The 25,881-nt window shown below is 37.5% G+C and overlaps 1 protein-coding gene across 5 annotated transcripts in view; it reads left to right on the forward strand.

Annotated features, from left to right (window-relative positions):
* The window catches only part of si:ch211-117c9.5, a 45,755-nt gene that overhangs the window by 11,392 nt on the left and 8,482 nt on the right, over positions 1-25,881 (forward strand). For 2 of the 5 annotated variants that reach the window (XR_012398981.1, XM_073939800.1), the window contains exons 1-9: positions 981-1,345; positions 1,504-1,635; positions 2,618-2,891; positions 6,494-6,626; positions 7,167-7,301; positions 11,840-11,943; positions 14,001-14,125; positions 17,876-17,988; positions 20,499-20,639. Coding sequence is in view for 3 of the 5 variants with exons in the window: in XM_073939800.1 (XP_073795901.1) it covers positions 1,530-1,635; positions 2,618-2,891; positions 6,494-6,626; positions 7,167-7,301; positions 11,840-11,943; positions 14,001-14,125; positions 17,876-17,988; positions 20,499-20,639 (1,131 nt within the window). In the remaining 2 variants the exon portion in view is untranslated. Of the gene's footprint in view, positions 1-980; positions 1,346-1,503; positions 1,727-2,581; positions 2,892-6,493; positions 6,627-7,166; positions 7,302-11,839; positions 11,944-14,000; positions 14,126-17,875; positions 17,989-20,498; positions 20,640-25,881 lie in introns of those variants that run through there. The other 3 variants (XR_012398980.1, XM_001922928.8, XM_073939801.1) reach the window with 2 other exon arrangements.

A 25,881-nucleotide genomic window follows, 5' to 3' on the forward strand; every position in this document is an offset into this window, starting at 1 on the left:
TGATTTGTGGAGGAGATGTGCTCTTTTGTGCTATTTTTCTGACATTCACAAATAAAACATTTTAGGAGTTTACACCCCCCAAAAATATAAATTTACAAAAAAATACCAAAATTATTAATTTTTTATCTACTTAAGCACACTGAAGTCCAAAACTTTTCATCTTAAAATGTATCAATTAGAGAAACCCTGCATATTAAAGGTGCAATAGGAGATCTTTAAAAAATGCTAATGTTAGCCTGATAGCACTGAAAGCCTATATCCTACCCTCAAAATTTTCTCCACACCTCTTGACCACATGAGAACAACATCGAAAACGTCATCCTACGCTCTCAGAAATAAGGGTACATGAGGTGTCACTGGGGTGGTACCTAAAAGGTCCATATTAATACCTTAAGGGTACATATTAGTACCTAAAAAGTACAAAAGTGTTCCTCTTAAATTTCTTAGGTACTGGTACCAATATGGACCCTTTAAGAAGAAATGTGTACCTTTTAAAAGGTACCACCCCAGTGACAACTAGTACCTTTATTTCTGAGAGTGCATATACATTTCTGGAGATTGGGAATTATGTAGCCAGAAGTACGTCTTTAAAGCAAATGCTACATGGTAGTATGACTAGAGTTGCGTATCATTTGGGGTTATTTCGATACCAGTGCTAAATCAATACTTTTAAAATGGTACCGGTGCCAAAATGGTGCCTAAACCAATACTTTTTAGCCACAAAATTGTTTGAAAAAATAATTTATATATAATTTATATAATTCATATATATATATATATTTATACAACAGTTCTGTCGGGTTCTCAAATCTGATTGGCTGATAGCCGTGCGATATTATGCAGTATCAGAACTCCTACAGCCTCTTTACCTTTTGTGTATTACTCCGCCCACAAACAGCCAGCAAAAAGCAGACACTACAGATCTAAAGTTTAAAAGATGCTTGCTCAACTGTTTAACTGTCAGCTTATGATTTGAATCCAATGTGGAAGAAAGTAGTTCCACATACAAAAGGGTTTTTGAAACTCTCCATGTTTGATTTTGTTTTTATATACACAATTATGCCATCAAACTGTTGTATAAACGCAATATCACACTCGTAGCAGTGCGATATGGCTGTGTATCGGATATACAGCCATATCGCATTGCTACGAGTGTGATATTGCGTTTATACAACAGTTTGATGTTGAGCAAGCATCTTTTAAACTTTAGATTGTGGGCGAAGTAATACACAGATTTTAATACATTTTAATACATAAAATATTTTAATGCATTGCCATGCATTTTAGCTTACCATAAATGCAGTATTTAGTTCCTTATGTTCTGTGGTTCAAAAAGCACTCTTAAGTAATTGCATTTCATATAAATGTAAACATTTTTCATTTAGGTTTTCCAAAACGTAAAATTGACACTTAAATGTGTTCTTTCTGTAATAAGTGCGCTTGTTCATACAAGTGTTCTCATTTGCCCTATTGAATATTTAGTTTTTTTCATGTGTGTTGCAGGAGTGTTTCTAATCCCCTACATCCTGATGGTGTTTTTTGGTGGTATTCCAGTGTTCTTCCTGGAGATTGCTCTGGGTCAGTTCATGAAACAGGGAGGGGTCGCCACATGGAACATTGCGCCTCTTTTCAAAGGTAAAGTATTCTTTACAGTTAAATGTATTTGAACACACTCAAACTCTTGGCAGTTACTAGTTAAACAGATCCTGTCAGAGATCATCTTTCAGTTTTATTGCCAAAACAGATTATTGATCCTGACTTTTAATACTGTCAAAGAATGTACTGGATGAGGGTGATTAACAGTTCCCCTAGGATTTTGTGATTTATATATTCTTATTATTGTGGCCTAAAATCCTTGATTTTTGTAACTTTTCCCAGAAATTGCCAAAATGTGGGTCCTTTTCCAACGCAATCTTACGGCAATTCGTAACTTTTTGATTTAGTGGCTAATTTGTATGAATTCGTACAATCAAATTTGTAAAATTTAACACGATTTGCTCATCAGTCAATGACGGTTGGGTTCAGGGGTGGGGTCGGGTACCATGCCTCCTTTTTAAAATCGTACAACTGAACTCATCCAATTCATACAATTAGCCACTAAACTGACAAAACGTAAAATACTTTCTCATGAGATCAGACTGGCATTTCTTACATTGCAGTGAAAATGTACACTGACAATAACATAACTTGTATTCATGTTTTGAACATTTTGCTCTGTAATGTATGTCTAGTGAACACTGAGAGCATCAAAGATGGAAACTTAAAGGCATAGTTCACCCAAAAATCTAAACTACACACTCACACTCGAGTAGTTCTAAACTTGTATGGCTTTCTTTCTTTCTAAAGGGCGTCACACACCGAATGCATGAGAGTTGGCAGTTATATAACTATTTTTTTTAACCACACTTCACACTTTTTATTATCCTTCAAGTCATCTTTGGCTGAATGTGTGTTGCGATGTAATTTGATACCTTAAAATCTGTTGGAAATTTCAGAAAAACGCAAGCTTGAATCTTGCGACATTTGTTTGTTTTCCTGTTAATACTGTGATCACAAAAAAAAAAATCACAAAATCCTAGAGGGATTGAATGAAAGGCAGTGTCTTTCTTTCCTCCAGGGCTTGGTCTGGCATCAATGGTGATCGTGTTCTTCTGCAACACCTACTACATCATGGTGCTGGTGTGGGGCTTGTATTTTCTGGCTCACTCCTTCACTTCCTCTCTGCCGTGGGCCACATGTGGCCATGAGTGGAACACGATCAACTGTACCACTAACTTCAGCCGGGTGTGTTTCAATCAGTCTCCTTCCCATCCTAACAACTCCTCCCTCAACATCAGTGCCGGCTGCCTTGAGCCCACGGGTTTGCGATCATCTGTTATGGAATTCTGGGAGTAAGTGCCTTTAAAATCCTTTTATACCTTGTTAAGCTTCGGTTAGTTTGATGCAACATTTTCACATCAGATAAGCTGTTGAAGTCACCATGAAATTAAAATGTACTGTTCCTATTTTTATGTGTATATAGTAGTTCTTGTTATAAACCATGTGTCTGTGCACTTCATTATTTTGTAAAAATTTATTTGCCCTCATAAACTTTAATCAAATACCATCGCCTTCCTTCCCCCTCTGAAAGACTTCACCTCCTGGTCACATGGAATTCTATTAGGGAAAGTATATTAGTGGACGTCTCGTTTCTGCTGTGAATTTGTATTTTTGGTAATCTTCCTTCATTTTGTTAGCAATTCCTGTCTTTCAACAGTTCAATCAGTTTTCAAAGAACTAAATCATGCACTGACCTAAATTATCTTATGTCAGGAAAATTTCAAGTGGATGTACATCAAGTTAGCAATAAAAAGAACAACCATGGCGGAGTCCAAACACAAGGGAATATTATACCATTCTTTACTCAACATTATGTTGATCCACACCAGATTAAGATATTGTAATTTCCCCAATATTTTCACGTTATCTGTTTTTGTTTTTGTTTGGTCGCCACATGGAGCATTGCGCCTCTTTTTAAAGGTAAAATATTCTTTACAGTTAAATGTATTTGAACACACTCAAATTCTTGGCAGTTACTAGTTAAACAGATCCTGTCAGCGATCATCTTTCAGTTTTATTGGCAAAACAGATTATTGATCCTGACTTACTGTCAAAGAATGTACTGGATGAGGGTGATAAACAGTTCCCCTAGGATTTTATGATATATATATATTCTTATTTTTGTGACCTAAAATCCCTGATTTTCGTGACTTTTCCCAAAAATTGCCAAAATGTGGGTCATTTCCAATGTAATCTTACGCCGATTCGTAACTTTTTGATTTAGTGGCTAATTTGTATAAATTCATACGACCAAATTTGTAACATTTGGTATGATTTGCTCATCAGTCAATGACGGTTGGGTTCAGGGGTGGGTTGGGTGCCACGCCTCCTTTTTAAAAACAAACATTTTTGTACAACTGAACTCGGCGAAAATGTGTTTATGAATTCGTTCTTTTGGTAATCTTCCTTCATTTTGTTAGCAATGCCTGTCTTTCAACTGTTCAATCAGTTTCCAAAGAACTAAATCATGAACTGAGCTAAATTATCTCATGTCAGGAAAATTTCAAGTGGATGTACATCAAGTTAGCAATAAAAAGAACAATCATGGCGACTTTAAAGTCATAGTCCAAACACAAGGGAATATTATACCATTATTTACTCACCCTTATGTTGATCCACACCAGATTAAGATATTGTAATTTCCCCAATATTTTCATGTTATCTGTTTTTGTTTTTGTTTGGTCGCCACATGGAGCATTGCGCCTCTTTTTAAAGGTAAAATATTCTTTACAGTTAAATGTATTTGAACACACTCAAACTCTTGGCAGTTACTAGTTAAACAGATCCTGTCAGAGATCATCTTTCAGTTTTATTGGCAAAACAGATTATTGATCCTGACTTTTAATACTGTCAAAGAATGTACTAGATGAGGGTGATAAACAGTTCCCCTAGGATTTTGTGATATATATATATATATATATATATATATATATATATATATATATATATATATATATATATATATATATATATAGTGGCCTAAAATCCCTGATTTTCGTGACTTTTCCCAAAAATTGCCAATATGTGGGTCATTTCCAACGCAATGTCACAGCGATTCGTAACTTTTTTATTTAGTGGCTAATTTGTATAAATTCGTACGATCAAATTTGTAAAATTTAGTACGATTTGCTCATCAGTCAATAACGGTTGGGTTCAGGGGTGGGGTTGGGTGCCACGCCTCCTTTTTAAAATCGTACAACTGAACTCGGCGAAAATGTGTCTGTGAGTTTGTTCATTTGGTAATCTTCCTTCATTTTGTTAGCAATGCCTGTCTTTCAACAGTTCAATCAGTTTCCAAAGAACTAAATCATGCACTGACCTAAATTATCTCATGTCAGGAAAGTTTCAAGTGGATTTACATCAAGTTAGCAATAAAAAGGACAATCATGGCGACTTTAAAGTGATAGTCCAAACACAAGGGAATATTATAGCATTATTTACCCCCCTCATGTTGTTCCACACCAGATTAAGATATTGTAAATTCCACAATATTTTCGCATTATATATTTTTTGTTTAAAGGGTAAAAAGAGTGTTGCCTGAGCTTTAATGTTAGCAAATGTTCTGGTCCTGTCAAAACTGCTACTCTCAAGATGTGCTCTTCCCTCTCAATATAAAATAAAATGTACAGTTTCAATAATGATAATAAACCTGAATATTAGGTGACTCAGTGGCGCAGTAGGTAGTGCTGTCGCCTCACAGCAAGCAGGTCGCTTGTTCGAGCCTCGGCTGTGTCAGTTGGCGTTTCTGTGTGGAGTTTGCATGTTCTCCCTGCGTTTGCGTGGGTTTTCTCCGAGTGCTCTGGTTTCCCCCACAGTCCAAAGACATGCGGTACAGGTGAATTGTGTAGGCTAAAATTGTCCGTAGTGTGTGTGTGAATGAGTGTTGTTTCCCATTAGTGTTATTTCCCAGAGATGGGTTGAAAGGGCATCCACTGCGTAAAAATATGCTGGATAAGTTGGCGGTTCGTTCCACTGTGGCGACTCCGGATTAATAAAGGAAGTAGGCCGAAAAGAAAATGAATGAATGAAGATGGATGTCTGCACAATGGGTGACATATAGCACCAAGGTGCTCACGGCAACCTGAGTTTGATTCCCAGCTCGAGGCCCTTTGCCAATCCTTCCTCTCTCTCTCTCTGCTCCCCATGCTTTCCTGTCTCCACTATGTTTAAGTAATTTCGAGAGGAGCATGTGCTCATGATTGACCCAGCTGGTCCACATTAGCTAATCATGGTCCTCCAATCAGAGAATCCCAAGTCACTATATATATCCTCATTTCCTTTCTACAACTATCTTCGTCTGAAAGAAACCCCCCTCCTCCCCTTCTTCCACCTTTATCCAGAATGGGCGGCACAGTGGCTCAGTGACTAGCACCGTAGCCTCACAGCAAGAATACCAATGGCGTCAGGTCCTCGCTTGGCCATTTGGTATTTCTGTGTAGAGTTTGCATGTTCTCCCCGTGTCCGCGTGGGTTTCCCCCGGGTTCCCCAGTTTCCTCCCACCATTCAAATGTGCTCTATATTATAGACAAATAAGCCTAAATATTTTTTCTAATGTCTTACTCTCTGGAAGTTCGCCTTGGCATTTGCAGCGGGGGAGTTTATGATCGACCTGAGCTCAATCTCCCCTCACCCTGCGAAAGGGGGAAGCTCTGGGCTCGAGGATCTCTCCCGGGACATTTATATTTACATATAAATCATGAGCCAAGTGTGAACTCTTGAAAACATGATTATATCTTCCTTTATGTTAAACAAAAGAAAGAATCTCAAACTGGTTTGGAACATGACACGAATGATGACAGAATTTACATCTTATTTGAACTATCCTTTAACCTGTAATAATGTAGGATTACCCTTATTTAACTCGGCTTTGATAAAGTTTGTCTTTTTTGATCAGGCGTAAAGTGCTGCGTCTCTCTGGTGGTTTAGATGAAGTGGGTGACATCAGCGGTCACATGGTCTTGTGCCTACTTGCTACATGGATCATCGTTTACTTCTGCATCTGGAAGGGGGTGAAGTCTGCTGGAAAGGTACATGGATTGAAGCTGTGCTTGGCTTGTCAATTATTTTGTAAGTCATAATGGATATTGTAACCTTGTAATAGGATACTATTACAGGAAGCTTTTTAGCTCATCTACAAGTACTCAGATGAATATTTCATGTATTTACTTGGTGAGTAGCAGTGCAATAAGTAGGATAATGTACAGCCAGATGCTCATTACATGCTGCGGTTCAGATAAACCTTTAAGGGTTGATTTTGCAGTAATGATTGGCTGACTCTACATAATCCCTTATATACACTTACTACACACACATCAGTTGAACAGTAATGAGTGTTTGTTATGAACATGGGAAAACAGATCAAAGATCAGAGCACTGGCCGCTTATAAGCTGATTATCAGCTCTCCTTGTGGATGTGTACGTGCATGCTGTGTTTTTGTTCCTGTGCTACACTTTCTGAGAAAAGGTTTCATGCTGTGACGATGAATCTAAATCTGTGATGATTCAGTGTTTTTACATTTAGGTGGATATAGTCATGCGTTCCGTAATGTGTTTGTATGTGTGTACAGGTTGTATATTTCACTGCTGTGTTCCCCTATCTGGTCCTGGTGGTGTTGTTTGTTCATGGCGTCTCACTTCCAGGAGCTATTAACGGTATTATTTACTACCTCAAACCAAACTGGAGCAAACTCTCAGAGGCACAGGTGAGATTATACCTGCATGTTATGCTAATGTTTCTTTAACTGTTGGTGATTTTATGTCAAGCCTTTCAAACTGGGTCTAGAAAGTTTCACATTTGACGTAGGGCCGGGCGATTATTCATTCATTCGTTTTCTTTTCAGCTTAGTCCCTTTATTAATCTGTGGATGCCACAGCGGAATGAACCACCAACTTATCCAGCATATGTTTTACACAGCGGATACCCTTTCAGCTGCTACCCATCACTGGGAAATATCGGCTGGGCGATTAATCAAAGTTCAATTTTTTTAACATCTTGTCAGTAAAGCCGGTGGAAGTAAATCTCCGGCATGTGCTTTCAGATGGAGCGGCACTTACTACACACGCAGTCGTAGTTCACTAATAAGCTATACAAAATTGTTTTTTTTTTAAAAACTGTTTAAACAGACAATAACTACATTAAGATAATCATTATTTGCAGGGCTTGACATTAACTTTTTTGATCACCAGCCACTGTAGCTAGTAGTTTTTCAGTGTTAGCCACTAGGGTTGGGTACCGAAACCTGGTGCCAATAAAGCATCGGTACCTTTGTAACCGGAATGTACCGGGCCGAATCAGCATATGAAATTCAGTGCCTGATTTCCGTGCCACGGGTACTACGACAAGGACGTAAGAAGCATCAAGGGGTGCATCAAAGGCACACATAGGTACGAGTTGTCACACCATGCGTTGCTAACCACTGAGCCACCCTGCCACCTTAACCGAGACATTGTAAAACCAAATCAAATATACACACAGCTGTCAAAATGTCCATTGGGTGGACTACCTACCTCATATAAAGACAGACAGTTATGGCTTAAGTTTTTCTAGACCAGTTAGAAAGCATATTTCTCTATAAAACTTACTTGTTCCTTTAGATGAAAAAAACAGTAACATTTAACAAAATGAAGTATTAGTGCTGACTATCATACCTGGTTAGACCATAGGTGAAAATCATAGACTGTAAAAGATATGAATGTAGTATACGTGATGTCTTCCATAAGTTTCTGAAGAACGCAAAAGAAGCTACAATTAGGCGTGGAAAACCATCAACATTTTGTTCACGTGTCCTCGCACCAACCGGGGCATACGAAACTAGGGCAAAGAGGCGGAGTGTGAGCGGAGCTACAGATGCCTGCAAGGATTTTGCTTAGACAAGCTTTTCTTTTGGAGAAACGCTTAGTATTTTTTTACCTGCAACTTGTTTGTGATCTTTTGTTTTTGCTGAGGTGAAGTGACGGCGACCAGCGAGACCTAGTAGTGGCCACGCCCTTAATTATGTAGACTTAATATAACTTACTATAAACGAAATGGATGAGTTTTAAAAAAATTCACCCTCTCACAGTTGTCATGAAGGGTAAAATTACCTATATGAACCAAAACTGTTTCTTTTACCAGGCTATAAACACCATATTTCTGCTGTAAAGTTGGCCATTTTAATAGTGGGTTGAATAGAAATTTGCTCTATTATGGAGCCAGGACTAACGAAATTTCGATGAATTGCAGTATCAGTTACATCCATATTTACTTCACGAGGGAGAGCAGGAGGTTGCCACTTGGTGAAAATGTAAGAAGTATTGGAAATGTTTATTGCTGATTTTGGCAGTTTGTCTGAAGTTCATTAAATAAATAATGCGTTGGATTTTTTGTATAGTTGTGAGCTTTACTAAAATAGAGAAAATAACAAAATATACAGTAGGTAGTGCTGTAGCCTCAAAGCAAGAAGGTCACTGGGTCGCTGGTTCGAGCCTCGGCTCAGTTGGCGTTTCTGTGTGGAGTTTGCATGTTCTCCCTGCGTTCACGTGGGTTTCCTCCGGGTGCTCCGGTTTCCCCCACAGTCCAAAGACATGCGGTACAGGTAAATTGGGTAAGCTAAATTGCCCGTAGTGTATGAGTGTGTGTGTGAATGTGTGTGTGGATGTTTCCCAGAGATGGGTTGCGGCTGGAAGGGCATCTGCTGCGTAAAAACTTGCTGGATAAGTTGGCGGTTCATTCTGCTGTGGCGACCCCGGATTAATAAAGGGACTAAGCCGACAAGAAAATGAATGAATGAATAACAAAATATAATAATTAAATAGTAGAAAATTTGAATATTTAGCCAATTAATAACAAGAATAATAATAGGCAAAACAATTGTGTAAGAACACACTTTGGCATGGCAATAAACAAAAGGGGATCCTTGGGTTTGGTTTAGCCATAGAGTCCAATGTATTCTTAATCCAGCCCTGGTTGATTGTGTAGCTTCTCAGTGCACTACAGCTCCGTGTAGTAAATGCTGAATGTGAAATGTGAAAATACCACACATAATAACGTGATGTTACTTCAAACTCACATCACAACTTTAGTTAGTGTTTGAAATAAATCCTTCTGTGAGAGATTCCATAGTCGTGTTTATTAATGATGCTGAAACAATGAAAGCATGTCAATTTTCTGTTTATAATGGGGATTTTCTGGCCTTCTTCTTCATGGGTGTTTGGAGTTTCCACATGAGAGCGCCCTCTGGCCTTCGGAGGAGATTTACTGCTTATTATTCAACTGTGCTTCCTAGACAGAATGTCAGTAACAATCACAGCTTTTTTGAGTCAGATTTGCAACATCATTTTGGTTAATCACTCAGCCCTAATTTAAATATTAGCATCCATTTTCGCTACTTCTGTTTTTTGTTCATCTTTTAGTGCTTAATCCTGTTCTGTACATGCACAGTTCTGTCATTCACTAGAGTAAACACCGTATTCAATAACTAAATTACATAATTACATAGAGTTTATAGAGTGTACAGAACCAAACCGAAAGTTATTAATGACATATGACCTTAATTTGGAATTTATCTTGGAGTTATCTTTCGGTAAGCATGGCACAAAGAATTACAGGGCATGAGGTACATATGGACTCATTAACAGCGCCAGATTTTAATTAAGAACAACCTCATAAGAAGCTTACATGGAAATACTTTATGTAGGAAATAAGCCACAAACATAACTCGACCTGCCTACTTTATTAACTTGATAAACTGGAATGCTTTATGAGCTAAATCCTAACAAAAATCCCAAATATGCCTAGTAAGCACTGCTTATAATATGTGGAGATGGCAACCATTTTTAAAGTGCTTTGTTCTTTGAAGCTGGCGACCCAGTGGCGCAGTTGGTAGTGCTGTCGCCTCACAGCAAGAAGGTTGCTAGTTCGAGCCTCGGCTGTGTTAGTTGGCGTTTCTGTGAGGAGTTTGCATTTTCTCACCGCGTTCGCATGGGTTTCCTCCGGGTGCTCCGGTTTCCCCCACAGTCCAAAGACATGCGGTACAGGTGAATTGGGTAGGCTAAATTGTCCGTAGTGTGTGAGTGTCAATGAGTGTGTATGGATGTTTCCCAGAGATGGGTTGCAGCTGGAAGAGCATCCGTTGCGTAAAACATATGCTTCATATTCATATGCTGATTCGGTCCGGTACATACCGGTTACAAAGGTACCGATGCTTTATTGGCACCAGGTTTCGGTACCCAACCCTAGTGGCTAACACTGGAAAACTACTAGCTACAGTGGCTGGTGATCAAAAAAAGTTAATGTCAAGCCCTGCAAATAATGATCATCTTAATGTAGTTATTGTCTGATTAAACAGTTTTTTTTAAACCAATTTTGTATAGCTTATTAGTGAACTACGACTGCGTGTGTAGTAAATGCTGCTCCATCTGAAAGCACATGCTGGAGATTTACTTCCACCGGCTTTACTGACAAGATGTTCAAAAAATTGAACTTTGATTAATCGCCCAGCCGATATTTCCCAGTGATGGGTTGCAGCTGGAAGGGTATCCGCTGCGTAAAACATATGCTGGATAAGTTGGCAGTTCATTCCGCTGTGGCGATTTTGGATTAATAAAGGGACTCAGCTGAAAAGAAAATGAATGAATGAATAAATTAATGAATAAATGGGAGGTATAAATAAGTAGAATGATGATCAAAAATGTATATATATGTATTATATATATTAAGTATAGTTATCTCTGCTTCTCCATCCCTAAATTTAAGAACTTAAAAACTGTTTAAAAAAATTTTAAACTGTTATTAAGATGTTTGCTACACCAATACAAAAAAAAAACTCCATCAGACATAAACTTTGACTTTCTGGATTTGAACACAAGACAAGACAAATTTAAGAATGTTGGAAAAAACAGCCAGCAAAACATATTATTTTTCTCAGTTTTTTTAAATTCAAAAGTGTATCTTCATCTGTGTTCAACACAAGAAAAAACTCAAACGTGTTTGAAACAAGTGGAGCATGGGGAAACAATAAAATGATTTAGATTTTTGGGTGAACTATTGATTTAGGAGAAGAATAAAATCAAAATATTGGTACAAAGTTCAAAAATATGACATTAAAAACTTCACTGAACTTAAAACCCTAAAAGGTATTTAAAGAGTCAGCTGTTTAGTAAGATTTTAATTATAAGCAGAGATTCACTTACGTTTGATGTTTAACAAGAGTCGAGTGACAGGGTTATATAATTGCTGTTATCTTGACGATTCTGATGGCAGGTATGGATTGATGCTGCTACACAGATCTTCTTCTCTTATGCTATTGGTCTGGGGGCCCTGACAGCTCTCGGCAGCTACAACCGATTCAACAACAACTGTTACCAGTGAGCAAAACATCACAGACACACTTACAGATCATTTTTAGAATGTTAAAGCCACCATTTCTCATCTTTACACTGTATATGAGTGAACTACAGATAATAATCATAGTGTGCTGATGGACATCAACACTGTGAATGAGTCACATTTAAAATAACTAACTTATAAAAATAAATAAAAATAATTAATGTAAATTTTGTATATATATACTGTTGAAGTCAGAATTTTTAGGCCCCCTGAATTACCCTGTTTATTTTTTTTTCTCGCAAATTTCTGTTTAACGGAGAGAAGATTTTTTTAACACATTTCTAAACATAATAGTTTTAATAACACATTTTTAATAACCAATTTATTTTATCTTTGCCATCATGTTAGTAAATAATATTTGACTGGATATTTTTTCGAGACACTTCTATACAGCTTAAAGTGACATTTAAAGGCTTAACTAATTGGGTTAACCAGACAGGTTAGGGTAGTTTGTTCTATAGACTATCATAAAAAAAATTAAGGGGCTAATAATATGAACTTAAAATGTTTTTAAAACAATTAGAAACTGCTTTTGTTCTAGCTGAAATAAAACAAATTAGACTTTCTCCAGAAGACAAAATATTATCAGACATACTGTGAAGATTTCCTTGCTCTGTTAAACATCATTTGGGAAATATTTAAAAAGAAAAAAAATTCAATGGGGGTCTATTAATTCTGACTTCAACTATAGTTATTTAGCCAAGTAAAAAAAAAAAAAAAAAAAAACGCCAAGTAAAGAAAATAAATAAATAAATAAATAAATAAATAAATAAAATAAAATTAAGTGAAGCACAATCTGTGATGAAATAATATAATTTACTGATGTTAACCAATGTTTAATCCATTATTAAAAGTACCGTAATAATAACATGCTTGCACATGACAGAATTATAAATCTATAGTTCATCTTCTGCTCACAGAGACACCAATAATCAGCGTATGAACCTCAACAACAGTGACAATTAACAAAATGAACAAAACTCACAAACATCACAAACAGGATATTTAAACTGACAAAATCAACAACGTCAACATAAACAGCAGAATCAACAGCAAATAATGAAAACTGGAGCAATAATAAGCTATAGAATGTATTCATACTGCAATGCATGCTGGGATTTTTGTACTTTGACACACCCAGCAAGTATAAGGTGTAAGACAGATCTGGACCACAATAAAAGCAAACTGTGGCCCAGAATAGGGTCAGTTCTGGTTCATTTGGTTGAATTCTGGCTGATATGTGGTATTGCTTTGGCTTATTTGTGGCCCAGATCTGACAAACAGGAGCGGACCACCCAAGAGCCATCATTCCATGCGGTATGTGGGCCAGATGTAAGTTTCTGGTGTGGGCCGGATTTAAGCCACATGAATTTTGCTAGTTGGGAAATGTTACAAAATTCCAGTATTTGTTGTAACAGTGCTAATTTAAAAAACAAACAAACAAACAAACAAAAAAAAATCCCGAAAAAGAACAATTTTGTTACATATTGTGGCCAAGAATAATCATATGTTCTAAAAAAAAAAAAAAAAAAGCAATTTGAAATTTGTAAGATGTGATCAGACTATATAGGTCTGTTAAAAAACAATGTTTTACCCAAACACATACTTGTACTATTAAATACATTTACAGTACTATAAAGTACAGTAAATTCTGAGAAACAGGGCATTTCCATGTGGTCTCTACAGAATTTTCATTATAACATGATAAAATCAGCTTAACAAGCTCTCAGATTTCTGGACCCCAATGTATGTGTAGTGATATCGAGGATGGTTTATTGTTCTTTTGTCTATATATAAACACAGTTAAGAAACAAAGACCTCCCTGCCAAATAAGTTTCACTTTGTTTTCTTATGGCTTCCTTATATCATCCCTGTGGGACAGTAGTGCGTGTGTATTTGCATGCATGTGATCAGCTCAGAGATCAGAGGTTGCATGAGTTCAGCATCACCCCCTTGTAACCCTGTGTACTGCATGTTTTTCTACAAGATAATCCCACGATTATTTCTCTCTCTCTCTCTCTCTCTCTTACTATAGGGATGCATTCATTCTGGCTCTCATAAACAGCGGCACAAGCTTCTTTGCAGGATTTGTTGTTTTCTCAGTTCTGGGATTCATGGCTGCCGAACAAGATGTTGACATCAGTAATGTGGCAGAAAGTGGTGAGATGTGCTTCTGTCCTCTTTCAAATCTGTTTCTTCATGAACAGAACGTACTGTAGTATTATAGTTAATTAATGGTACCAATGCAGTGCTATTAGCTGCTTTTCCATTATCGTTTTGAACGGTTCTAAGAACAGTCAGGTATGGTTTGTGTTGTGTTCCCACATGAGCCGGGAACCCAGGGGCGGACTGGGACTAAAATTCAGCCCTGGCACTGTAGCCACACCAGCCCACACTACCACACCGACACAGCCCCACCCAAGGACACGCACATTCACTACTTATATTGGTGTACAGATGGTAAAATTATATAAGCAGTACCTATTTAAGAGATATTTAAACATTTAATGTATGTGACTGGAACAAAGCAACCCATTTATATATGCAATCATGTCATTCATTTTCTTTTCGGCTTAGTCCCTTAATTAATCTGGGAATCAGCAACTTATCCAGCATATGTTTTACAAAGCGGATGCCCTCAAAGCTGCAACCCATTATACTGGGTTACCCAATTCACAATTGGCCTACCAAATTCACCCATAGCATGTGTTTGGACTTGTGAAGGAAACCAGAAGGAAATCCACGCGAACATGCAAACTCCACACAGAAACACCAACTGACCCAGATAAGGCTCAAACCAGCGACTTTCTTGCTCTGAGGCGACAGCACTACCTACTGCGCCATCACACTGACCCCTTTCGAGACCTTTTTTTTTTGTTTGTTTTGCACTTACTGTTTGTTTGACATTCTTGCCAGATTTTGATTACATCTGAGTAGCCTCAGATTGGGTCGGCCCATCTCGAAACCAGCCGGTTGTTGCTAGTTGGGCCAATGCTTAACATTTACTATTATTCTTACTATTATCATCATCATCATCATCATCATATTCACATCTCGCACAAGATAAAAGCTGCCTACATTTAAAAAACAATACATATGAAAAAATAAATAAATAAAATAGGTGACCGGCCCACATTTAAAAAATGGTCCAGCCCTTCTGGCATTTGCCAGAATTGCCAGATGGCCAGTCCGCCCCTGCGGGAACCGCACCATTTCTGGCCCTATGAAAAAATATGAGGTTGGGCTCCAAACCGTACCATTTACACACCAAACATTTAGGCTAACCAAGCTATCCAAAATCTTTGTCTACAATTAGTAGCGACTGTTTAATCAGGTATATTATTAGAAATGGTTCATTCATTTATTCATTTTCTTTTTGGCTTAGTCCCTTTATTAATCCGGGGTCGCCACAGCGGAATGAACCGCCAACTTATCCAGCACATTTTTACGCAGCGGATGCCCTTCTAGCCGCAACCCATCTGTGGGAAAAGAAATGGTTCACTGTGACCAAAAAATTATAATTAGATAAAAAATAAGTCCATTTGAGAGATTGTAAAAACAGTATTGATGGGAAGTTCGGATCATTTTATGGACCGTTGAGTCTCGTTCAGTGAGGCGAACAAATCTTTTTTCCAGTCATTTCATTCAATTTGCCAAAATATTATTAAAATGTTACGAGTTGCTTCCAAACTCATCAACAACTACACCAAATGTTGATAACACTACAAACAAGTCATTACTAGAATGCTATAAGAAAAAGAAAATGAAGAGTTCAGATGCAAAAACCTCTAAATCCATCCTCTTTTTCTTGTAAATGAGCATTTTCTATCAGGCTTCTCTGATAAGGATCAGAAGTTTAATTTTATATGTAATGATAAGGTTATTAGCTGGTAAATAAAATACCTTTTTTTTCCCCAAAAATGTTACTTTAGACCAGTAGTTCTCAAACTTTTTTCACCAAGTACCACCTCAGAAAAAAAGGGTCTCTCCAAGTACCACCATAATGACCAGTATTGAAATAAAGTAGCGTTGTAGGCCCAGTAAAGCAGCTACAGCACTGCAGAGTTCGAAAAGGAGGCAGAGTCATATTCATTCATTCAACGAAATATAAAGCGGATCAGTCGATCTTATTACGTGACTCGCGGTGCAGCATTCTGAAAAGTTAAGAGGTTTTCAACTTGGGATGCCTGGAATACGCAAGCATGTCGTGCTGCACCTCTTACTAATTTTGCTAGCCTGTAGGTTAAATTTTGGCAATCAAGTAACCAAGATGTAACAAAAGAATACGGTCATTTTTCAAAATAAATGATCGTTCAGACTCAGATTTTAAATAAAACTTAAATAATTAATGATTTTTTTGTGCAGCCCGGTACCAATTGATCAGTACCGGTCTGTGGCCCGAAGGTTGGGGACCACTGCTCTAGCCCGTACAGTATCTGCTCTGCAAGCACCACGCACCTCTTTCTCTAGTTTTGTGCCAATTGACTAAAGTAAACATTCTAAGCACATCGATTTGATCGTAGGCTTTAGAAAACAGCCAATGCTGATCCCATTGGTGTTATCGTACACTGAAAAAAATTATTCAGAGATGATTCCTTGGATTTACTCAATTTTTTTACGTTAAGTGGTTGTAAACAATTTATTTGTGTTGAATTTAAACAAACAAATTAAGTTGAACATTGTTAAACTTAATTTGCTTGTTTAAATTCAACACAAATAAATTGTTTGCAACAGTTTTGCATGCAACACTTTTTTTCAGTGTATGCATCAAATGATTAAATCTATATACATTTTTTCGTTCGTTACTCAGTGATTCCTCCACGTACCACTAGTGGTACACGTACCACAGTTTGAGAACCACTGCTTTAGACAATTCTTTGTTTTTTAACAAGGTAGGTTTTCTTTTGTGTCAAAACCAGTTAAATCCACGTCTGCTCTTTATGCAAACCCCTCTAAATCCACCTGTTGAGACAGGACAGAGCAGTGAGCTGAAAATGAAGATGCCATTAGAAATTATTTTATCAAACATAAAACACATTACACAAACCAGCTGAAATTTAAAATTTATAAATCTGTCAAGTAACTGGCGGTTCATTCCGCTGTGATAAACCAGGGACAAAGCAGAAGGAAAACGAATGAATGAAATCTGTCAAGTGCATTAATCAATAACATTAAAACTGCCACTCATTGAAACTTAACAATCTGTTGTCATTTCAGACTCAGATAATAAATTAAACAGAACTAATTAATGACTTCTCGTGTGACCCTGTACCAACTGATCCACAGACCGATACCGGTCTGCAGCCTGGGGTTTAAGGACCACTGTGATAAAAGATTCAAAGAAGGAACTAATCTTCCAATCCACCTGTACACATTTGAGCATGCGCAAATGAACGAATCACTCTCTGAGAGGACTCATCATTCTTAAGTTATACAAAAGATTTGTTCAAAATGAACGAATCATTTAAAAAAAAAAAAAAAAATTGTGAAATTAGTGATTAAAATCAGACTGTGACGTAGATTACATACAAAGTCAATGCAAACATTGAAACAGAAGCCAATTTCCGCCAGGCAGCATGAATGACACTGAGTGAGCAATGTGTTAGAATTCACCCAAATCGAAAATTCATTAATTCATTAGTCCCTTTGTCACCATATTCATCAGTGGTCGCCACAGCAGAATGAACCGCCAACTCATCCAGCATATGTAAACAGCGGATGCCCTTTCAGTTGCAACCCAGTACTGGAAAACATCCATACACATTCATTTACACACATACGGCCAATTTAGTTTATTCAACTCACCTATAGCGCATGTCTTTGGACGCTTTCAAATGGAAATTCCAGTTGGGGCATTTAAAAAATCCTGCATTAGCTTGCACAATAATATTTGTATTTTCTTCCTCTTAGGTCCTGGTTTAGCATTTATTGCCTATCCTAAAGCAGTGTCACTCATGCCTTTAGCACCACTGTGGGCGGTGCTCTTCTTTCTCATGCTGCTAGTGTTGGGATTGGACAGTCAGGTGAGGCCACACCCACTCATTTTTCTCAGACTCAATAAATTCTGCCATAACTTTCACAATTTTGTGCTCATACTAGACACTACTAGACATAATGAATTGAATTTAACAGTCTTGTAGATACACGAGCATTTACCTACATTTCAGCGAATGTTTAACTTTGTATTTTTGTTGCATCCGGCTGTTTCAGCAGGATGATTTTGTGTAATATGTAGTTGAAGTCAGAATTAATAGCCCCCCCCCCCCTTATTTTTCCCCCAAATTCTTTTTAACGGAGAGAAATTTTATTCAACACATTTCTAAACATAATAGTTTTAATAACTTATCACTAATAGCTGATTTATATTATCTTTGCCATGATGACTGCAAATATCTCATATATCACTAAAGTATTTCGGTGATCATGGGCATCCTTGCATTTATTAAAACAAGTCCTAATACTGCATTGCTAAATAATGTTATTATGAATAGCAGAACACGCCTTTACTTTGATCTTGCTTTTCTTTTCTTTCTTTTTTGGCTCCGGAAAGATGCCGTTTGGATGCCATGTAATTTCAAATTAAAATTAGATTAAGATTTGTTAAAATTAGCAAGGACACTTGTGACGCTAAATTACTTAAGACTTTAAAAAACTTTTTCGGCTTTATATAGAACGCAAAAAATTTGGAGCGATCTGTGGAATCTGTGTAGGAATACGTTACGTCATTCTAGTTCACCCAACAGCTGGTCGCAGGTGTGGTTTCGTAAAATAGCGTGTGGTGCTGCTGGGTATGTTTCTAATATTTTCTGCTTTTATTCATACTGTTGTTGTGTATTTAGCCGGCAGCTAGCTCTCTGCAATGCTAACAGGGTTGCCTACTGAAGCTAAGCAGGGCTGCGCCTGGTCAGTACTTTGATGGGAGACCACATGGGAAAGCTAGGTTGCTGCCGGAAGTGGTGTTAGTGAGGTTAGCAGGGGGCGCTCAACCTGCGGTCTGTGTGGGTCCTAATGCCCCAGTATAGTGACAGCGACTCTTCACTGCTTAGTAAGCGCTGTCTTACGGATGAGATGTTAAACCGAAGTCCTGACTCCTGTGGTCATTAAAAAGCCCACTGGCCTCCGTCCATCATGGCCTCCTAACTCTCCCCATATCATAATTGGCTTCATCACTCTGTCTCCTCTCCACCAATCAGTTGGTGTGCGGTCTGGTGCAAAATGGCTGCTGTCGCGTCATCCTGGTAGATGCTGCACACTGGTGGTTGATGAGGAGATTCCCCCCTAAGTGTAAAGTGCTTTGAGTATCCAGAAAAGCGCCATATAAATGTAAGGAATTAATATTGTTTATTATCGTTTTCAGCTATTTGTCATGTATGATTTATACAGAGATATTCTTTTAATGAAATGTGGAGGTTATTTTTTTCTCACCGTCGTTGTTCACAACACCGTGTATTGTATTGCGTTTAATCGGGTTTGTGCATTGCGCAGTACGCACCGTTTAAGATTTAAACGTTTGCGCTCGTCCTTGTGCTTACGTTCACAGTAAATATTATATTACAACAGCATTCGTGTAGCCCTCCACGAAACGTGGGGCCCTAGGCGACTACCTATATTGCCTTTTAGGACAGGCCGGAACTGCATATCCATATATGTAAATATTTATGAAAACACCCTATATCAGGACAATCTCACTCTGTGAAAATATCAGAAGCTTTCAAATGCAATTATATATACATATTTATAGATATAATTCCTCCAGCATGCAGTATCCAATGCTGTATCAGTGAAAACAGGTAGGGATTACGAGCTTTAGCAACAGAGTGTCATTAGTCTACAAACCTCTTTCAAAAAGGCAGTTTGGAAAACAACAAATGCTTGATACTTACTTTTTCTAGAGCTGACATTTGCGCACAAAGCATTGGTATTAGTCAGTGTTTCAAATGCAACCTTTTCACAACTCCACCATTGAACTTTAAATGAAATTAAAACTCTGATCAAGTACTCTACAAGTCCTTCAGCACACCAAAATAAGTGTATTTCTTTAACACTTGACAAAGATTAATAAAGAATTACCTAAAATGTATGTAAAAATTACGTTAAAAGTACAAATTGTCTATTTGAAATTACAAAAAGCACTTTGTAACATAGAAGAACATATCATTCTTTCATTAATATTAACAATACTGTTTTTATAAGTAGCCGTGTAATATAAGTACAAAATTCATGTTCAAGTTGAGTAGAAACCCATACTAGCAACCAACAGCACAGCAGCCATCCAACCTCCAGCTTTTTAATCTGTCAGTGTGAGGCTTGGGTACATAAAGTAGACATTAATAAATAGCGCAGGAACACAGGAACACATCTAAGTGAATGGTCCACACACAGCCTTAGATTAATCTCAGCGTTTGTAGATGAGCAACAGTGTTTGACACATTCAGATGGCCTTGTTGCCCACATATTTCTTGATTAGATCATCAACAAAACTTTTTTTATCTGGACTAATTTTTGCTTTTTTTTCTCTCTATTTTTCTCTCAGTTTGTTGGTGTCGAAGGCTTCATCACTGGAATAATGGACATGCTGCCCCCAAAGTCTTTCATAGGCTCTCTGCGCCGTGAAGTTGTTGTGGCAATATGCTGCTTTACCTGTTTTACCATTGACCTTTCCATGGTAACAGAGGTACGTCTAAAGATGACTGTTAAAAGTCAGCTCGCCCAAAAATTACAATTCTGTTATTAATTACTCACCCTTATGTTATTCCAGTCCCCTGAGAGCTTCATTTGTCATTGATGAAATCCGAGGGCTCTCTCATCTTCTATAGACAGCAATGGTCCCAAGAAGTCCTTAAAGAACCAAACACTTTGTTAAAGCAGTCTATGTGATTTCAGAAGTTCAACTGTAATTATATGAATCTACAAGAACACTTTTGTGAGCCCAAAACAAACATTTAAATTTAAAATTGTACCTATATCTTCTCTCCTGCATTAGATCAAGGTGTGTTTGCTTTATGTTTACACAGGGGTCATATTTCCTGTAGTAAACACACGGATCTAGGGGGTATTCTAGAAAGCTGGGTTAACTTACTACCTGCTAAACCAAGAACTCTCGGTTGATTAACCCAAAACCTGCTTACCATATGTCGGTTCCAAAACAGCTGATAAGAGATAGTTAAATCAACCTCCTGCAGATAACCACGGGTTAATGCGGCTGCACGTTGCGTACCTAAAGGCTTTTTCAGTAGATCACCGAATTCACGAGTCACCATAGAAAGTCACGGTGACAAAAAAAGACCAATGCTTTTTACAGAGGCAGAGTTAGAGGTTTTAATGCTGGCGTACGAGGAATTAAGGCTGATTATGAAGAAAAAGCAATACACATCAACGAAGGAAAGAATTATAAGATTAAAAAAAATTATTAGAGAATTCGTTAGTTTATTAAATTATACATGCCTCCTTCCCTTTTATTGCAATGAAAAAATTAAATGTGACTTTAACATCCTTTTTGAGTATGTTGTGTAACCATTCATGTATTTAATTTTCCTGCCATTAATTTCTTAATGCCAAAATAATAATGTGTATTGACTAATATATATATATATATATATATATATATATATATATATATATATATATATATATATATATATATATATATATATATATATATATATATATAAGGCTTATGAAAATTGTAATCCTTCTGGAGCTAGTAGAACTCTGTCCGAAGTCAAAATTAAACACAGAAACATTCTCAACCAGTTAAACTCCGCAGAGCCGGTACCGGGTCCGTGACGTCATTGACATTCGCTTTAAGATTTAAAGGGCTAGCATTGCACCAGAGCATTGTAAGCGATTCTGTTTGAAAGTGTAGAATCTATATTTTTTGCACATATGCTTCACTTTGGCTTTATTCTACTGTACAAAAGTTATTGACACTTAAATACACAGTATTTTGGATACCGGAGCTAGGTATTTTACATTGATTCATTTTCATATTTTTCATATGACAAGTGTACAAGTTATAGCTCAAATGAAAGCTGTTGCCGGTGCTCATACGGTTCTAGCATTCTTTTTGCTGAAATATATTCACATATTAAACAGTTGTCGAATGAATCGTGGTGTTTCCATGGCGCAGAAGTGAAAACAATACATTTATGATCACTAAGCAGCCCCAGATAGCACAGACAGCTGTCATCTCTTATCTTATGCTGTGCGCTTCAGGGCCATTTTCCTCTGTTTTTGAGGTGATGTGCATAAGTAATCCTTTTATATGTCTGATGTGGTCCAAACACAGTGAATTATGTTTGATCAAACAAAAGAATAGTGAAATATGAAAACAATGATCGACCCCTGTGGCTTGTACAGCACCTCTCATCAGTTAGAATACAATAAATTTTGCATAGATTATGGTAGAGACATTTTTCTTTTTCCTATGATTACAGACATATCCAGTAACCACCAAAATTAATTACAGCACGCTAGACCACACAGAACCTAAAAGGTACACTTTCAAATTTGAGTTTATAAAAAAAAAAATACAAAAAGCTCCTTTTTTAGGTGTTTATTATAACACAGACAACATATAGTTATTTTAAACACTTTCAATAGTGTTTTATAAAAATATAAAGGGTTTTCTTTTAAATGATACAAAATTTTTGCATTTACACCTCTGCATGTGGATTTGGGAAGCTTTTAAATTTGGGTAGGCAATACCAGACGGGAATCCCAAAATAATAATAATTTAACTGGTTAAAAGGTAAGATTTGATTACTGGAACTGTATTAAACACTCTAGAATGTTCTTTCTGTCGTGTAGCTTTCTGACAGGAGGCCTTACTAACTACTGTGGGCCACCAAATAACTCTGAGGAGCTGCTCTGTCCCTTAATAAAGGCTCATCAGGGGTTGAATTATTTGACCTTAAACCACACAGAGAGTGAGAGAAAGAGAAAAAAAATCTCTGTGAGATTCGAACTCGCTCTGCTGTGAGCACCGTTGTTCTTTAATGGTGCGCTGACCACTATGCTATTGCCTCGCTCTGAAACATTTGTGTAGTGATATGCAGAGGTTTATGGCTGAGGGACTGTACCAAAGTGTATAAAACAGTTCAGCGCCAGGCATACTGTACAAATAGTTCTACACACTATAGCCACATTGTACAGTTAAATGCCCTGATGCAAAAACAAAGAACTGCACTGAATGTGTTTTATGGTAAGCGCAGACCCTCGGTTTGTCACGTTTTTTTTTCAAAGGTTTTTAAATACATGAACGATTCTTTTGAAAAACGACAACGCTCAGTCAAATATCCATTTGGTTATGAAAAGAACTAAGTACTTACAACCCTCTCAAGATGAAAAAAAACTTATATCTGTGCTTTCACATCCATCGAAATTCTCATCAAGAGCACGCAAAGCTCAGTAAACTCTGAAACAGACAAACTCTGGAACATAACCTGCTCCGGAGCAGGTTATCTTCAGAGAGTAAGTTGCTATGGCTATTTAGCATACTCCAAAAGTTGCCTCTGTTTTTGGAACCAAAGCTGAGGTTATCCACTTACTCTTAAACTTACCCGGATAAGTCACATAACCTGCTTTCTGGAATACTCCTCGATGCAGAACAGAGAAAATAAAGTTGTTTTTTCAATACTTCGGTGCAAACAGTGCTCTTGAGAGCATCACATGATTACTGTTGAACCATTGAAATCACATAAAATGCTTTGACAATGCTTTTGGTTCCTTTATTTATGGACTTTGAACGTCTTGTGACCATTGCTGTCTGTAGAGGAGAAGAGTGCTCTTGTATTTCAACGATATCTCACAGCAATTCGTCAACTTTTTAAATTAGCGGCCGATTGTTATGAAATCACATTTGTACAATTTAGTCTGATTTGCTCATCCCCTGTAGAAGTCCATCTATTAGAACAATGACGAAACTAACAGCATGGTTGAAGGTTAAATGCATGTTAGCCTTTTCTAGTGCTTCTGAAAAGAATTTTGTTATTTATTAGAATTTATTTATATTCGTGTTTTAGCTCTGAATTTAATCTGACTCCAATTTAAGTGACCCTAAAATTTAGACTGTATTTCTAATTGTAAGAACGGATCACATTCATCATTTATGACTTAATATAGAGTTTTGATTTACATCTGTTCCCGTTCTCTTCAATTATACGTTCATTAGGGACCAAACGCCGCTCAGAGTTCCACGCCCCGGGTTTGCGTATTTTCTCACGGACAGTATGTCGACACTCTGAAAATAGTCAGAGGGTGCAGGATTAACTAATATTCAAATAGGCTGGTGGCCGAATGCTCACACATTCCTAAACAAATAGCAAATAATAGCCAAACCCATGCATCTTGCTAGAATCAGCAATTAGATGATGAGGGGCATCTGGCAAAGATCTTATCAAAGTCAAAAACCAATTCAACATATACTGGTGAAATATTACTGTGAAATGAAGACCACTTTACCAATCACACAGAGACATTTAATATGATACCAAACATGAATATAGTGCTGGAAGATACACCAAATTAAAACCTTGGACATTTTAAGTGAAAATGTAAATGATTTGCTCTGATCTGAAGGTAACTTAGGCCCCGTTTACACTAGTGCGTTTTAGTTTGAAAACGCATAAGCTTTGCTACGGTTACGCCATCCGTCCACACTACGCCGGAGTTCTCGAGCGCCGAAAACGGAGCGTTTTGAAAACGCTGGAAAGGCCGCTTTCATTCTAAAACGCTGCTGCTCCATCTCAGTGTGGATGGGGAAAGACGGAGACATCTGAAAACGGAGGCGGGGCTGCAAACGTTCGCCATTCTGATTGGGGCTTTTCCTCAATATTAAGTAGCCTAACACACACAGTTCAGTCTTGCATCCTCTTCTTGTAAGTTAAGACTTCGCAAGTTTGATCAAGGCTGCAGTCTCCCCCTTCTCAGTTTGATATGGAAAACATACCGAGGACACGGGTAAATCTTCAAAGGGAACAGTGTAATTTATAACTTCATTCACATCACCTTGGCTACGTTGTTTCCCTTTCTCAACAATAAAATGTAAACATGATTTAAGGAACTGCCTATTTTCTTTTTAATATTAGCAACTTAACAGACAGCAGAAATGTTGAGGCGTCGTGCTGCATATAGGAGCGTCATCTTCACTGTGTGGATATTTATAACAAAACGAAGCCGATAACAACTGCCTCCTTTCAATTTCAGTGAAAATACGAAACACACCCTCTCTTCTGCTGAATATCAGTTTTAATAATCGATAATTATAAAAGTATAACATACAATAAGTTTATACATTGTAGGAAATAAAGGCAAGCGATCAGTCAATGTACCTGGATTAATCATTAACTTATCTTTGCGCTTAACCAAAACATGTTACCCGTGAACAAGTAACTTAAAAGATTCCAATGACCAAAGTCAGGGAATTGGCCTATGTCGTTAGATAAAGACAACAACATGAATGAAATATCACGTTTAGCAAATATAGTGAGATTAGATCCAGCGGGAGATGCTTGATGAGCAGTCCGACAAGCAGAGCTCTCATCTGGGTAGAAATGCTGGAGCGCTTGCCCGAGAGTGTGTGTGTGGTCACATGATGTGCGTTTTCAGCGTTTTGGTGTGGACGGAGAGCTGTTCAGAAACGCTGGGTAAAACGCGAGTGTGGACGCGGATCGTTTTCATTCTACAACGCCGTTTTAAAACTAAAACGCACTAGTGTAAACGGGGCCTTAGGGGTCAAGAAGAGAAGAGTGAACTTTCTGGCATTACCCCCTGGTGTGGTGTAACTCTGTTTTTCCACCCTGTGTTTGCATTGTCAACAGTTGGGTTTAGGGGTGGGGTCAGGTGACAATCCTCCTTTTAAAATTGTGCATTTTAGTACGACTGAACTTACGAATTCATACAGATTAACTACTAAA

Source organism: Danio rerio, chromosome 23 (assembly GCF_049306965.1).
Source record: "Danio rerio strain Tuebingen ecotype United States chromosome 23, GRCz12tu, whole genome shotgun sequence".
Lineage (NCBI taxonomy): Eukaryota > Metazoa > Chordata > Actinopteri > Cypriniformes > Danionidae > Danio > Danio rerio.